Here is a 14,983-nt window from a genome sequence, read left to right as displayed (position 1 = left end):
GTTGCGATCTCTATCGTTACCCCTTCGATCGTCATCTCTTCGATCATTGTCTCTTTTTTGGCCTCCAGCATCTTCACCCTTGGTGAAACGTCCGAATTTTTCCATTCAGATCAAATACTCAATCTCATCCTGGAGTTGCCTAAAATCGTCAGTATCATGACCAACATCTTTGTGAAACCTGCAGTATCGACTTTTGTCTCTTTTCTCGGGGTCCCCCCTTAGTGGCTTCGGCCATTTGAACTCCTTGTCCTTCTCGATATCCATAAGAATTTGGCTTCTTGGAGCATTCAACCTCATATATTCAGTGAACCTTAGTTGCCGATTCTTCATAGAAGTGGGGGAGCCAGAATTTTTGCCAATTCGTGGATATTTGTCCTTGGCATAGTACTCTTGATCTGTCTTTCGCTTCTTGTTTCCAGTAGGTTCATTATTCAAAGTCGTCTTCTTCATACTCTCCTCTACCTTGAAATACTTTTTGGCCCTATCCTGGAGCTATAACATGCTTTCAGGAGGGCGCTTATCCAGGGATATTTTGAAGAACTCATCTCTAGTCCCTTGCTGTAGGGCTATCATAGCTACCTTATCGTCAAGATCAGAGACCTTCAAAGCCTCATCCGTAAATTGATTCAGATTCAGGGACTCCTTGCTCCTTGGATTATGCCCATGAGAGAGGCTGAACTCTTCTCGTGTACTCTGCCACTTATGAACTGCTTGATAAAAGCTTGGCTCAAGTCCTTAAAGATCCAATATAGTTTGGGTGTAGACGGCTGTACCACCTTTGAGCCATACCCGATAGGGTTTGAGGAAAGGCCCGACACTTAATAGCGTCATTCACGGGCTGTAGCAACAGGGCGTTAGAGAACGTCCTCACATGATTAACATGGTCGCCAGTACCATCGTATCCTTTGATGGCGGGCATCTTGAATTTCCTTGAGATGCGGGCATTCATTATCTCGTCAGTGAATGGTGGGTTTAGATCATCAGGATCTCCTAGGGGCATAAGATCACTTGGATTAGCCCTTGAGGCAACATCCCTTCTTGGTATTGGACCATCCAGGTCTATGATTGGAGGAGGATCTCTCCGCCTTGGAGCAAGTGGGGGTCTTGAATTCAGATGTGTCTCCAGGTCGCGTTTCAGCCTTTAGATCTCAGCTTCATGAGCCCTGATCCTCTCCTGAACATCTTGGGGATTCGTCCCTTGAGTGCTCATGGGGCGCTGGTTAGTACTAGTCATCGTCTCTTTGCCAACACGCCTCATTCTCAGAGCAATATCGTCATCCGATGATTCGGAGTCTCTATCAGTATAAGGTCCGGAGAATTCTTGATCCTCCGGAATAGGAGCTAAGCCACGTATATATTGGGGCATCCACCCTTGTGCTTCATTCCTATTAGAGTGTCCACTTTTTCCAGCCTCGGGTATAGAGGCATCCCGTAACTGGGGTTAGTTGTCACGATCGAAGAGTACTCATACCCAACGGGTTGAGAGTTCACAGGTACATGTATCTGCTGAAATTGGGGATTCATTCCTTGAGGAGCCGGGGGATTCGTCCCTTGTGCCTGAGCCTCAGTTGCCCCTACGATGGTTCCTCCTTGGGTGGGGGCATAAGTTGAATGTGATGGTACTTCCACTACAGATGCGATTGTTCGTGATGAAACATGAGTATCTTTCCCATTGTTGTTTCTGCTCCGTGTATTCACCATGGTTGTTGTAGTTTTCCCACATACGGTGCCAAATGTTGTGGAATAAAAACTAGAGTGCGTTAGTATTTAATGTTAGGGTTTGTGAGCTTTGAGCTTTAATGGTTGCTCTTACGTTCGGCTACGTATCTCTGTGTGATAGAGAATCAAGCCAAAAATGTAGTTCTAGGTTGAGGGGTAGAGCCCTTTATATAGAGGTGAGTCTAGGGTTAGACCTCTGTTGGGAGACTTGGTGGAAAAATCTCCAACTTAGATGGTAATTAGGAGTCCTATAAGAGAAGGAACTCCAGAACCTTCTGTGTAGGACTTTGAGTCCGTTTGGGATATACGTCTCTGCTCTTCCAGCCGTATTGGGCCTAGTCCGTGAACAGCTTGTGTTCGTGGACCTTGACGACCTTAGCTGGTGGGCCTTGTCTACATGGACTGTCTTGAGTCTGCTACGAGCTCAGACCAGACAGGTCTGTACTGGACTTTAGACAAGAAGTCCAAGTGTAATTAATGCGACATTTAATTTGTCTTTAAGATGTATTTTCTATCCATATCACTGAACTTACATCCTCGTAAGTCCTTGAACTTACAACGTCCTTGCAACCCCTATTCCTGGTGCAAGGACCTTGCACTCCAACCATACTTATGAAAAACTTCACACTAACTACACTAGCTCAGTTTCCCTAAGATTTATATGCACATGTGGAAAACCAGATATTCGTATTTTCATACAAATCTATCCCACCTTACTTCACAGACCCATGCGACCTAAACCAGGAATCGAGCACCCACTCAGATTCATCCAATGAACCTATATATATGTATTTTTTTTGCATAAGTCACACCTTACCACCCAAAGGGAATCACTTAGGTTTTAATATCCGGGTCTTCCCATGTATAATCCATACATGTTTGGTACATCATCCATACACTATTCCATCCAGGTACGTACTTAGCCGCGTACATCCCTTTCATAAATATGAATTACATTATTCTCTTAAACTCAAATTATCATTTTATTATCCTCCCATTTTTTCTGTTACCTTCCAAAAATTCTAAAACTCAAATTAACATCTTTTTTTTCTGAAAATTTTCTTCAAATTTAGCTTCCAAAAATTTGATAATAGAGGAAAATAAAAAAAATTCATTAATATTTTTTTAAAGTTTTTTTTCAAGTCCAAAAATACTTTAATTTAACTTTTAAATGTATACTGACAAAGGGGAAAGTAAAAATTTTATTTTAATACTTTTTAAACTTTCTCTTTAAGCCAAAAAATAAATTAACCTTGCACAAAAAGTAAGAAAACAAATAAAGGTCTTGTTATTTATTAAAATAAAAAGGATCGGATTAACTGTAGATTTCTTTTAATCAATATTCTTATATATTTTGTTATAATCTTAACATTATTACAATAACTTTGCAGGTTATTAAAATTCATTAACGCATTGCAATGATTTGCAGCACCAACAATCTTAAAAGGTCAAACGACGATTAATGTCCTCAACAATCTCTCCAGGCCAAGTTTATAGGTGACATTTGTTCACAAAGGGATGCACATAATTCTTAAATTTAATATTTTAATCACTTACTTTTACTTAGGGTTTTATATCAAAGTTGCCACCATCTCACTCAAATCTCTCAAGTAGCTTCCCATTCTCCACGGGGACTCATTTAAAGCACTGCAATATAATAATATATCAGTCCGTTATATTTTTTGAAAAAACTTAACGAAAAACGTTAAAGTTGAACAAAATCCGCTAGTCAAGATGACTTGGTAGGTGACATGGAAAAACAAAATAAAACTTAAAAGAAATTGATGCCACGTCACATATACATTAAAACTACAAAAATAAAAGGTTAAAAGGGAGTACATCCAATATACATGCACTACAAATAGTGCAAGACAATATATACACAAGTGATGATCGACCTCCTCATTTCGGAATGGGGAAAAACCATTGAATGATGATTGAAGTGCGAGCAACCTCAAAGTGTGATCAATAAACCCTAGTTATCATCATCAAGTACTCTATTCGTCTTCTTCGTCTCGTTGGATAAATGTATGTATTCGGATTTTTCAAGTTTGTTCTTTTACCTAGGTTTGTTCAAGTTTGTCATTTGTATATATTTGTTGTTTTTAGGTGTTTTATATGTTGTTAAATATATATATTATGTAATTTATGTGATATTTGTTCGTTTTAGTGATTAATTGATTAGGGGTAAATGTTTATGAAACACTATGTCAAGTTTCACAACTCTAGAAGTTAATCATCATGGGGAGTTTGGTCTGCAACCTGAATGTATTTATATTGATGGTCGATGTGATGTCGTGGATAATATAGACCCCAATACACTCTCTTTTCGGGACTTGGATGATTGGGCCAAATGTTTAATTATAACTCTGAGAGTCTAGTGTATTTTAAAAATAATGATCATAATTTTGGTGATGGAATTCGTATGTTATATGATGATATTTCTGTTAGGGACATGGTTAGGTTATGTGAGCCATATGGTAATATTGAGGTCTATGTTGATAGTTCTTTGACTAATGAAGCCATTTGGGGGTTTGTTACTGATGATGATAATGTGGGTGATGATAAGGGTTTGGTTGCTGATGATGACAATGGTGGTGGGGGTGAGGATAAAGATGATGAAAACAAGATAGAAAACCTTGAAGAATGTTTGAAGGGATATGAAGAAGAGTATGCAAGTAGTGAAGACATTAACCCTGATGACCCATCTTACGAATTTGATGTTGAAAGTGGGCAAGAAACTGAAGAGCCTGACATTGGGGCTTCAGATATTGATGATGCAAGTGATGAAAAATTTGTGAAGAACAGAATAAACTACAAAAGTGGCAGGAAGGGATGCAAGAGAGGGATTATAGTGAATCAGAATTTGATTCAGATGAGTTGAGGTCAATTGAGAGCTCAAGTGAAGATGAAAACACTAAGATTGGATATGTTGGTCCCCCAGTGATAACAAAGAAAAAAAGGAGAAATGTTATTGATGTCACAAAAAAAGATAGGAAAGGAAAGATAAAATGGGAAGTTGGGCAGGCCTTTGTGAATATAGATGAGTTCAGATCAATGGTGAGGAAGTATGGCATCAAAGAAAGGAGGGTTGTCAATTTTGGTGCTAATGACACAAATAGGTGCCAAGTTAAGTGGGAATAAGGCTGCATTTTTTATATTTGGGTGAGAAGGAAGGCAAATAGTGACACTATAGAGATAAGGACATTGTTCAGTGACACACATGCACTAAACCTTATAAGAACAAGTTAGCAAGTGTGAAGTACCTTGATGAACAGTTTGGCGAATGGATAAGAAAAAACCCCATATGGAAAGTTAAAGAGATGTTAAAATGCATCAAGAAAGAGATGGAGATTGAGATTCCATGAATCAAGGCAAGTGAGGCTTAGAAAAATAGCATTTGAAGGTGTTCATGAGTCCTTGAAACAATATTTCTCCAGAGTTTGGGATTTTGGTCATAAATTAATGAAGATCAATCCAAATAGTACTGTGAAGATTGCAGAACAAGGGTCAATGATGGTGATGTTAACAGGTTTCAATCATACAGTTTTTCTATTAAAGTTGTTAAATGGGAGGAGTATTGGGAGAAAATAAAGTATGAACCTCTTTTGCCACCTGAAATGCCCAAAAAATAAGAGGAAGACCAACAAGAATGAGAAAAGAGAGGAATGGAGAGTAACAATGGTAAGAAAGGTAAACATATTGTAAATGATGTCCCCCAAGTTTAGAGATTCAGTAGTGGGAGGATCCAACATTGCAGCATCTGCAGGCGGACAGACCATAGAAAGAATAAATGTCCAAGAAGAGTAGTTGAGAATGCTGAGAATTGAGAGACTGGTCAAACTGGTGGAAAAGCTACAATTATCGATAATAACAGTGATGAGAGGGGTGGTGAACTAGCTGGGAATGAAGGGGGTCAAATTGGTGGAAGAGCTGCAACTGTTGGTAATAAGAGTTGTAAAAGGGTTGGTGAGCAAGAAGAGAATGAAATGGTCAATCAAGTGGTGTTAGAGTTTTAACTAAGAACAAGTTGGGCTTAAGAAGAACTCAAGCTGTTGGTATAAACATGGCACCAAGAATTACGTTGCCAATTAGGAGGCCACAATCAATTATTAACCAAGTTCCAGAGATCATCCCAACACAGGCATCACAAACTACTCCAGAGGTCACTCCAACTCCATTCCACCTACAAAATCTCAGAGTGACCTCTATATGGGTAATCAGGTTTTCATTGCACCTTCCTTTATATCTAACACGTTTGAATATTCCCTCATATTTTGATGAAAATATCATTTTTTTAGGTTCTCAATGAATGTGAAAGTTCTCAGACTGAAAGTGAAAAAGCTGAGATTGAAAGTGATTCGAATTTGGATGTACCTCCTCCTAGAAGAAGTGAAAGGTTGAAAGAAGTGGCCTTCATGAGGAACAAGTTTAATACCTCTAACTATACCCCTGAAGATCCAGTCATTTTGGATGATTAGTTTTAGGTATGGCAATTTCATTTTCATGAGACTTGTTGCTTTGCTATGGTACTTATAACCTAGTTATTTTACTTTGTGGTACTTATTCTGGTACTTATTTTGGCACTTATTTTGGTACTTATTTTGATGTTACTCTGATGTTGGTATTTGATTTGGTGAGACAATGTTGGAAACTATTTTGCTAATAAATCCAATGTTGGTATCTGCTTTGCTAATTTTCATGAGACTTGTTTTGCTTATTTCAACTGAAAAGTGCAGCATTCTCATATTATTATTTTTTCCAATGGTTACATACAATAATTCATGGTAGATGCTTCCTTTGTTCGATGTTCAATTACCTGCTGACAATTAAAACTACAATGATAGCAAACATACAAACTACCACACTATATAATAAGAAATTTTGGGTTTGCTTTTGCTTCTTTATCTCCTCCTCCTCCTCATCCTGTTTTACCAGATTTTGCTCAAGCATCACATTCCTCCGATTCAGCTAACAAAGCAAGTTCCTTGTCCGTCCAGACAACTCATCATCCATCCACATGAAAAAATTACAGCTCCTCCCATCCTAATATAACAATAAATTTATTTTAAAATCTTAATTAACCCCCAGAGTTAAACTACAACATGTCTACGAACATAGTTTACCTCGTTCTTCTGACAATTCCGAAAATGTCTTACTGGGTTCTTACTTGTCCATGACGTTCATACTCGAGCATTCAAGGCACAATCAAACACGACCATATTAACAGACGACAAGTTAGACATGGGATTTACTTTTTAGGTCGCTGATGATGTTAAATATATAGTTATTTGCAAATGAGGGAGAAGTCACGAAGAGAACTAATAAACCCTAATATGTATAGCCATATATCTCTATGTATATAAAGAGTAACGTGGTCAAACTAGCCATTTTTTTCAAACCAGCCATGTCAGCCTGCCTTATCATCAACTCCCTTAAGTTTTTTAAAAGAAGATAATGGACTGATATATTATTATGTTGCAGTTCATTAAATGAGTACCCGTGAAAAACGGGGAGTTACTCGAACATATTTGAGCGAGATAGGTGACCACTTTAATATAAAACCCCTTTTTTACTTATCCAGTATGATCATCTTTTATATTATTTTATCTTTATTTAACGACAATAGTATATATGTAAATAAATTTGCTTCTGTAAACTTGTGAATTAAGAGCCGGAATTTTGGAACAAAATCAATATTAAAAACAAATAATGTTAAGATTTTGAGAGTATAAATATTTATTTAGAGCATGTTTTTTTAGTATTCTATGGGTCTGTTTGGCTACTAGCTTATAAGCTACTTATGGCTTATAAACTCGTGACAACTTATTGATGACTGTTTGTCGACCCAACTTATAAGTTGAATTCACAACTTATAAGCTGATAACTAGAAAGTTGGCAGTGGCGTATTTTTTTCCAACTTATTTTCATTTTTTCACTTTTTTCTAAAGTTTTGATTTTAAAATATAAATTTTTAAATATTTTCTAATTTAAGATTTATGAACTAAGATAATTGTATTTAATAATTATTTATTTTAATTCATTTAAGTAAAAAAACTTCTGACTTATAAGTAAATTTATCCAAACACTTATAAAACTTAAAAATATTTATCAACTTATCACTTATTTCACACTTAATCATTTTAAGTCATAAGTTACTTATCTATATTTATTTGATATTCTATATTAATTTTCAATTTCAAAATGACTAACATAAAATAAAAAATTCATAAAATATCATAATAATGTTCAAAAGAAATTTTTAATTTTTATTATTCAGAAGCACGAGCCGCGAAGCTGAGATTAACGAATATAAATCAAAATTTATATTATTTCAATTTTTTTATTATTAAGCGGAGTTTAGTATAATATAAATTTTGATTTATAAATTTCGAGTTTTCCTGCAATTAATTTAATTGAATATAATAATCTAGACACACACACAGCATTAGGGCTGCTTCTTTCGCCTCTGCTCTGCAAACTCAAGTCACACAGCATTAGGGTTAGTTGAGATATACCCCTTTTTAATTCTGTATCTATATTTGTCTTTGTATGTATCTATTTATCTTGCTATAATTCTTGAATTAGCTCCACTTAGTTTTTTCAATTGGGTTATTTCAAATTCTGATTTTTCTTGTTTATTTGCATGATTCTTGATTGTTGTAAGTTATTAAGATGAGGGTGTTTCATGGTTTTCAAAGAAGTTGAAAAAAAATCAATATTGTATTTTTTGGTTAAATTTCAAGATTGTGTTTTTATAGTTAAGATAAGGGTAATTCATGGTTTTCAAAGAAATTAAAATAAATAAATCAAGATTGTATTTTTTGGCTAAATTTCAAGATTGTGTTTTTATTGTTAAGTTTCTTGTAAATGAGGTATTTGCTGTCAAATTGATTGGTTTCTTGAGAATTTAAGGATTGAAACCGTCAAAGTATGTTTCTTTTGGTTTAGGAAGCTGCAAGGTTTCGTTTTTATTTATCGGGCTATAAATAGTTTTTTGTGAGGTTTGTTATGTTTTAGCTGTTGTATCAGCAAGACTTGATGATTGGTTGGTAAGGAGATGTATGAAATAATAAATATGTGGCTGGATTGTGAATTGTAATCCAGATACAGAAGTATATAATATATATAGTTCTTAAGGCTGCTAGAATCGTAACTTGTACTATTTATAATTAACTGAGTCGTACTAGTTCTAGTTGACTAATTCAGCTAAAACTTGAGTTTAGTAAAAGTAAATCTGACATCTGCTTTCCTTGCTTAGAAATTTTACAAGGAGAATGAAACGCGGACGGAAGAGTGAGAGTGAAGACGATGTCTTTACAAATGAAGGCGCAGAATTGCTTGATTCTGTGAGTTGATGCTTAAAACTTCTCTTGTTAGTCATAATGGATATCACAGTTGAAGGCATTTTTTTTGCTGGGATATTTTCTCGAATGTTAATTTTTTAGTATTTACAATATTCATTGTGAAATTTATTTATGAATATTGTGCGTTATGTTTATTGGTGATGGTAAGGGTTTTAATGATTTAGGAAGACGATGAGGTAGATGGGTCTGATTTTGATGATGAGGGTGATGATTTGGAAGATCAGGATAGTGATGGAGTGGAAGATGATGAAAACGATGGACTGGAAGATGATGAAATTAGTGGAGACGAAGAAGGTGAAGAGGACGAGATGGAGGATGCAGAGCATGAGGAGAGGAATATTGCTGAGGTTGAAGAACTAGAAAAAGAATATTCGGGGCTTCGTCACCAGGAGCAGTAAGTCCTTTTTCTACGTTTATTTAATTCTGATACACACGCATATATGACTATTTGTAGCTTCAGTGTATTGTAATGGTGCACCAACATGTTCTAATTGTCTTACGTTCTTATTTTTGGTTGGTTGGTTGATTAATTTTGAAAATGAGGCACATATAATATTGGTTAAATATGTGAAGAGCACCCAAAATGAGAAAAAATAAAATAATTTTTGATATAAAATGTGATTATCATAAGTAGTTGATGTATTCTTCAATCTTATACATTAAGTGATATTTTTAATTTTGTTGACTGATCGACTAATGATACAGTTCATATTCTATCAATACATTTATCAACTTTTAGCAGTTGGAATTAATCTTACCTGTACGTATTAGGAAGGATCAGTATCTTTGTTAAGTCATTATTAGGTTAGGAAAACTAGTATATAATAGCTCATATGCATTCACATTTTATAATTTCCTATAATATCACAATTAATAATAATTGTACTTGTGTAGTTGCTTGCAACAATATTTATAAATTTATCATCTTTTATTGGTCTGTGAATATCTGTTATTACTTTCTGTATACAAGACATTTTAGTGCATCTTCTAATAAGTTATTGAATTGTCTTTGTTAATTTGTATCCAGAGATCTTTTAAAGAACTTAAGGCGGCAAAAGGATGAAGACGTTTTAAAAGGCCAAGCAGTAAAAAGCCAGAAGGTACATATGGTCTCTCTAATTTATTTTTAGGCTTGCTTGAATAAACAACTTTTATGAATATTTTTTGTTATGGATTAATGTGACGATTTTTGTTTTTTTTTTTTTAACTTTTGAAGGCTTTATGGGATAAGACTCTTGAGTTGAGATTTCTGCTGCAGAAAGCATTTTCAAATTCAAATAGACTTCCACAGGTTAACTTTGGCTCACAAGTCTTTGTAATTGATGAATTTTTGTTTATATGAAGATATGTTATAGGTTATACCACACATGGAGACATATAAACACACCCTGCACTCTATTATTTGCTCAGTTTTTGTTAGATCACATGGAATTCAAAAAATGCTAGAAGTGTAAACAAAAATCCTATTAAGACATGCAAGTTAAACCTTTTCTCTCAAAGTATATTCATCATGTCATAAAATCCATACAGTACTAATAGTAGTGCAACCACAAGAGATGAAGGGAGTATCTATTGTATTATGCTGTAATCGATTGTGGGTGGTGTTTGGTGCAGGATCCAATAAGATCATCATTCTGTGATTCTTCTAGTGACACCAGTGAAGCATACTCAGACCTTATAAGTTCATCAAAGAAGACCTTGGATTCTATACTGAAACTGCAGGAGGTTTGTCTTTGTACCAATGTTTTGGAGAAATGCTTTATGTCTCTTCTAATATGATCTGAATACTTAAAAACTTTTCATAGTGTTCAGGAAGTTTTACAATTATAATATGGCTCATATATCAAGCCTGATGCATTCATCTGATATTTTATTTAACAGGCACTACTCGAGAAGAACCCTACAATTAATCAGGGTACAGATGGTAAGTTACATGATTTATTTGTGAGTTTATTTGTATTTTATAGTGCAGACTTGACATCCTTCTATTGATGTTGGAACCAATTCAGGAATTTGACGCTTTTTCCAAAATCAGTTTTGTATTTAGCCTTTTCTTGTCTGGTTTGCATATTTATTACCTCTATGATCTTCTACGTATATTATTCTCAAGTGATGATATATTGGAGATGCTAAGACAGTCTCGAATATATCGTGGCACTCTCTTTGGGGAAGTGTAAGCACCTGTGAACTACTTGTTTCCCTCTCTCTTCGATTTGTATTTCCCCCCAAAAGTTTTTTAAGGGAAACGTACCGATGTTCAATATTCTATTCTTTCCACATTATGCCTAGAACCAAATTTTGATAACTAGACATATTTCTATGTTCCGTCGGTGCTTATTGTGCCTGATGCCTGTGGTCGGACTACTTATTGCTATCATGTAAACTCTGGGGATGCACTTCTCCTTTATTATGCTTATGTACCAGCTTATTACCTTCTCATCTTAGGTAGTTCCGGAAAAAAGACCAAGCAGTCGAATGCTTCTGAAAACGCGACCGTGGAAGAAGATCATGAGTGGCTAAAGATATCTGAAATGCAGTCGAGGTATTTTCATCTTTATGTTAAATCTTTTAAAGGCAATCTGCAATAGGCACTTTGTTCTTTGTATAGCTTGGGTTTACTTGCATTTTTCCTGTTCGCTGCATATTTAGCACCTCAGTTTTTCCTTAAAAAGTGTTCATCGAGAAGTTCTGAAGACAGTTACTCAGATTACATGTACTACCTTGTATTTAAGGTTCACATCAGCATATACGTATTTAAAATTATTAACAAGTGACAGATTATGCTTTGAAGCTGCATTTGTATGTCAATTTATATATCTTAGCCAGTATGATATAACGAGATAAGTCGGAATTTATAAACTGATGTAGTTAATGCTTCCATCTTTCAGAATAGTTTCTTTTAGGAATAAAGCAGTCGATAAATGGCAGAGGAAAGCACAGGTGACAACTGGCGCTGCTGCAATTAAAGGAAAATTACAAGCCTTTAATCAGGTGCGTCAAATTCGCTTAACTTTTATATTTTTCCAACTTCTATAAAAAATCTTCTCTAATCCCTTAATCAACTTCAGAGTATCAGTGATCAAGTTTCAGCTTATATGAGGGATCCTAGTAGAATGGTGAATGGAATGCAGCAAAGGAGATCAGCTGTTGCCATATTTGGAACGGTAAGCATAATTAATTCACTGATTTTGTTCACTTCTTGTTAACATTGTTCTTAAATAAGTTCGTACTTTAATACATTTCATATAGTTAATGTATATACCTGTGCTGACTTGTTAGTATTGTTGGTTGACAGGATTCGGAATCGTCTAATAACGGCAAGGCAGAGGTATCATGTGTTTCTTCTTCTGCAATCTTAGATTCATTTTCTTTCTCTATCATGAAAATTAAACAGAATCAAATTCTAATTTATTGTATACTTTCTTTCGCAAAAAAATGAAAATTCCAACATTTGTATAAAAAAGTATTACCGTCTCTTAGCATAAGAACTTGATATTTTGGTATGAGTTTCTTACCATTGACATTAGCTGGTTATCGGTATACTTTTTGTTATAATGGTTGATATATGGGGTTGAGGTACCATATCCCTCTATTCTTTTTAGTATAACCCTGAATAAGACACTTTAAATTTAATGTAATATCAGTAAGATAAACATGTTAGTCGTGTAATGATTTTAGCAGTTATTTTTTCATTATAGAGTAACTTGATTGCATTTGAGTCTTAAAGGTTCACCTGCTTTGTATAAGAATTAAGAACCCCAGATTTCACCAAGTTTTATTAAGAACTAAGAAGCGTTGCCGAAGAGCTTCTAGAAGTTTTTCTCTTTTGACGATAATCTAATGGCGTGATTATAACAAAAACTTGTCTGTCAAGCTCATTATAATCAATTGACAACCAATCTTCTGATAATAACTTGTCTGGAAACCTCCCAAAAGCTCTTTAGTTGTAAAAGAAGATGGTGTGTTATTGATCTGTATGTTTCTTTGTGGATGTTATTCCCTCCGCCACAGAACGCCAGTGTTACTGTATGGCGCAGTGGCAATTAAAAGTCACTAGGCGTCTGGCTGGCAATAGATTCATGCACCAAGGTATTTGTGGCTGCCTAGTTCTGGATCACATATAAGTCCCTAGTTCGCAATAATAACCTTATACGCATCGTTTCTTCAGAGCAACAGTCAATGACATTTTCTTTTCATATTCCATCAGAATTGATGTTTACAGTTTATCAAATAGCTGGATGGTTGTCTCCGTAACATGCAGTCGAGCATGGTCGTTAATAGTTGGATGATTATCAAATTCCTAATTCATGTTTCTTGCATATATTATTAGGCTACCTTAAATGAATTTTACACCTAAATCGAACGCATTAATTTACAAGAATTTTACATTTGCAGGAGGTAAATGGTGATCCGGAGCTTTTAGACGACTCTGAGTTCTATCAGCAGTTACTGAAAGAATTTTTTGAAACAATTGATCCAACCTCATCTGGTAAGCTTTCTATTTAAATAAAAAGTGCCAATACTATGTACTACTACACTATGTTACTCTGACTCGGGTACAGAGAGTCGGACACGACACCTATCCAAGTGTCGGACTTTAGAAGACTAAAAATTAGGGACACGGGGACACTCTCCGATTTCTGGACACGGGTACGGGGACACGGTTTATTTTATTAATAAACAAGTATGTTAAGTTAGACATTTTAGAATAAAGTAACAATTGAACTTCGACTAAACTTGATTTTCTAAACAACATTGCGAATTTGGTATCTTCCCCACTTTTATCTCATTCCCGCTTCTTTTTTCTTCTTAAATATGTATTTTGAATATGAAGTGTGACTAATATTTGATCTATAAATTGGTCAAAGTGTCCATATTTCAGTCAAAGGATCTTACACGGAATAAGTGTCGTGTCCGAGTGTTCAAGTGTCCGACACGGGTACGGTAACCTAAACAGTAGAGTCGGAGTAATATAGCTACTACGTATCATTTTTAAACAACCGATTATACTCCCAACCCATAAAAGAAAAGGAAGAAAAACAGGAACATCATACCAAAATATATCAAAATTTCTTTCCACAAATCGTCTAAACCACTCACGCAATGCGAAATTTGTATGTTTGATCATCTTTCTACAGAGGCGGCATTCTATGCCCTTAAGAGGATGCAAACCAAAAAGCGGAAGGTTGTTGATCAGCGTGCCTCAAAAAGTCGCAAAATTAGGTCAGTAATTTATGTGCTATTCAATGTCTGGTTATTAGAAAACTGATTTAGCTTTACCTGCATTAAACATTTGATCTATTTTAGTCGGTGTAAACATGTCACTATATTGTTTTAACGGGTTTGCAGGTATCATGTTCACGAAAAGATTGTCAATTTCATGGCTCCTCGGCCCATGAACCTTCCACCAATGGCTCCAAAATTATTTGAGAATCTTTTTGGCTTTAAAGCACAGCAAGCTGCCTGAACATAATCAAATGTTTGTAAGGATTTTTTGAGATGCTTTTTGGCATTGCAGATAGAAAGCTGCCTGAGCATCACAAGAGATTTATAATGATTTGTAGCGCATCAGGAATTATGTAATATTGGAAGAACCTAAAGGATTTAATGGTAAATTTGGCTATGACAAAATTGCAAGGAATAGAGTTGGAAAATTGTAGTATGAAATGGCTATGAAACTTTTAAGGAAATGGAGAGGAATGATTATGTTGGATGAAAGTTAGATATAAGGTAGGGAAACAATGTTGAAATGTTTAGGATTCTAGTGTAGTGTTCTACATTATGATGATGAAATCTTTTGTTTCTTTTAGTACTCGACTATAGTAGTATATTTCATCACACTAGTACACAAACCTTTTACTTTCCAGAGATATATAGATGGATATCCCCAAGTCCTC

At 35.1% G+C, this 14,983-nt stretch overlaps 1 protein-coding gene across 1 annotated transcript; it reads left to right on the top strand.

The window, feature by feature from the left end:
* Positions 1-8,091: 8,091 nt before the first annotated feature.
* LOC141660553 (uncharacterized) lies at positions 8,092-14,938 on the top strand. Its single transcript, XM_074467549.1, has 14 exons — positions 8,092-8,221; positions 8,981-9,068; positions 9,251-9,480; positions 10,114-10,186; positions 10,303-10,377; positions 10,701-10,811; positions 10,968-11,010; positions 11,532-11,628; positions 11,975-12,077; positions 12,155-12,250; positions 12,382-12,414; positions 13,482-13,575; positions 14,225-14,309; positions 14,436-14,938. The coding sequence occupies exons 2-14, from the start codon at positions 8,997-8,999 to the stop codon at positions 14,551-14,553; spliced, it is 1,230 nt and encodes a 409-aa protein (XP_074323650.1). The 5' UTR covers positions 8,092-8,221; positions 8,981-8,996; the 3' UTR covers positions 14,554-14,938.
* Positions 14,939-14,983: the final 45 nt, after the last annotated feature.

This window comes from Apium graveolens, chromosome 1, assembly GCF_009905375.1.
Source record: "Apium graveolens cultivar Ventura chromosome 1, ASM990537v1, whole genome shotgun sequence".
Taxonomy (NCBI): Eukaryota; Viridiplantae; Streptophyta; class Magnoliopsida; order Apiales; family Apiaceae; genus Apium; species Apium graveolens.
This window is presented reverse-complemented; position numbering and strand designations above follow the sequence as displayed.

Excerpts from the sequence above, each read along its gene's own strand:
- LOC141660553 (XM_074467549.1), top strand. The coding sequence starts at position 8,997 with ATGAAACGCGGACGGAAGAGTGAGAGTGAAGACGATGTCTTTACAAAT. Across the intron at positions 9,481-10,113 it reads GGGCTTCGTCACCAGGAGCA|AGATCTTTTAAAGAACTTAA; the intron begins GTAAGTCCTTTT and ends ATTTGTATCCAG. Across the intron at positions 14,310-14,435 it reads TCAAAAAGTCGCAAAATTAG|GTATCATGTTCACGAAAAGA; the intron begins GTCAGTAATTTA and ends ACGGGTTTGCAG.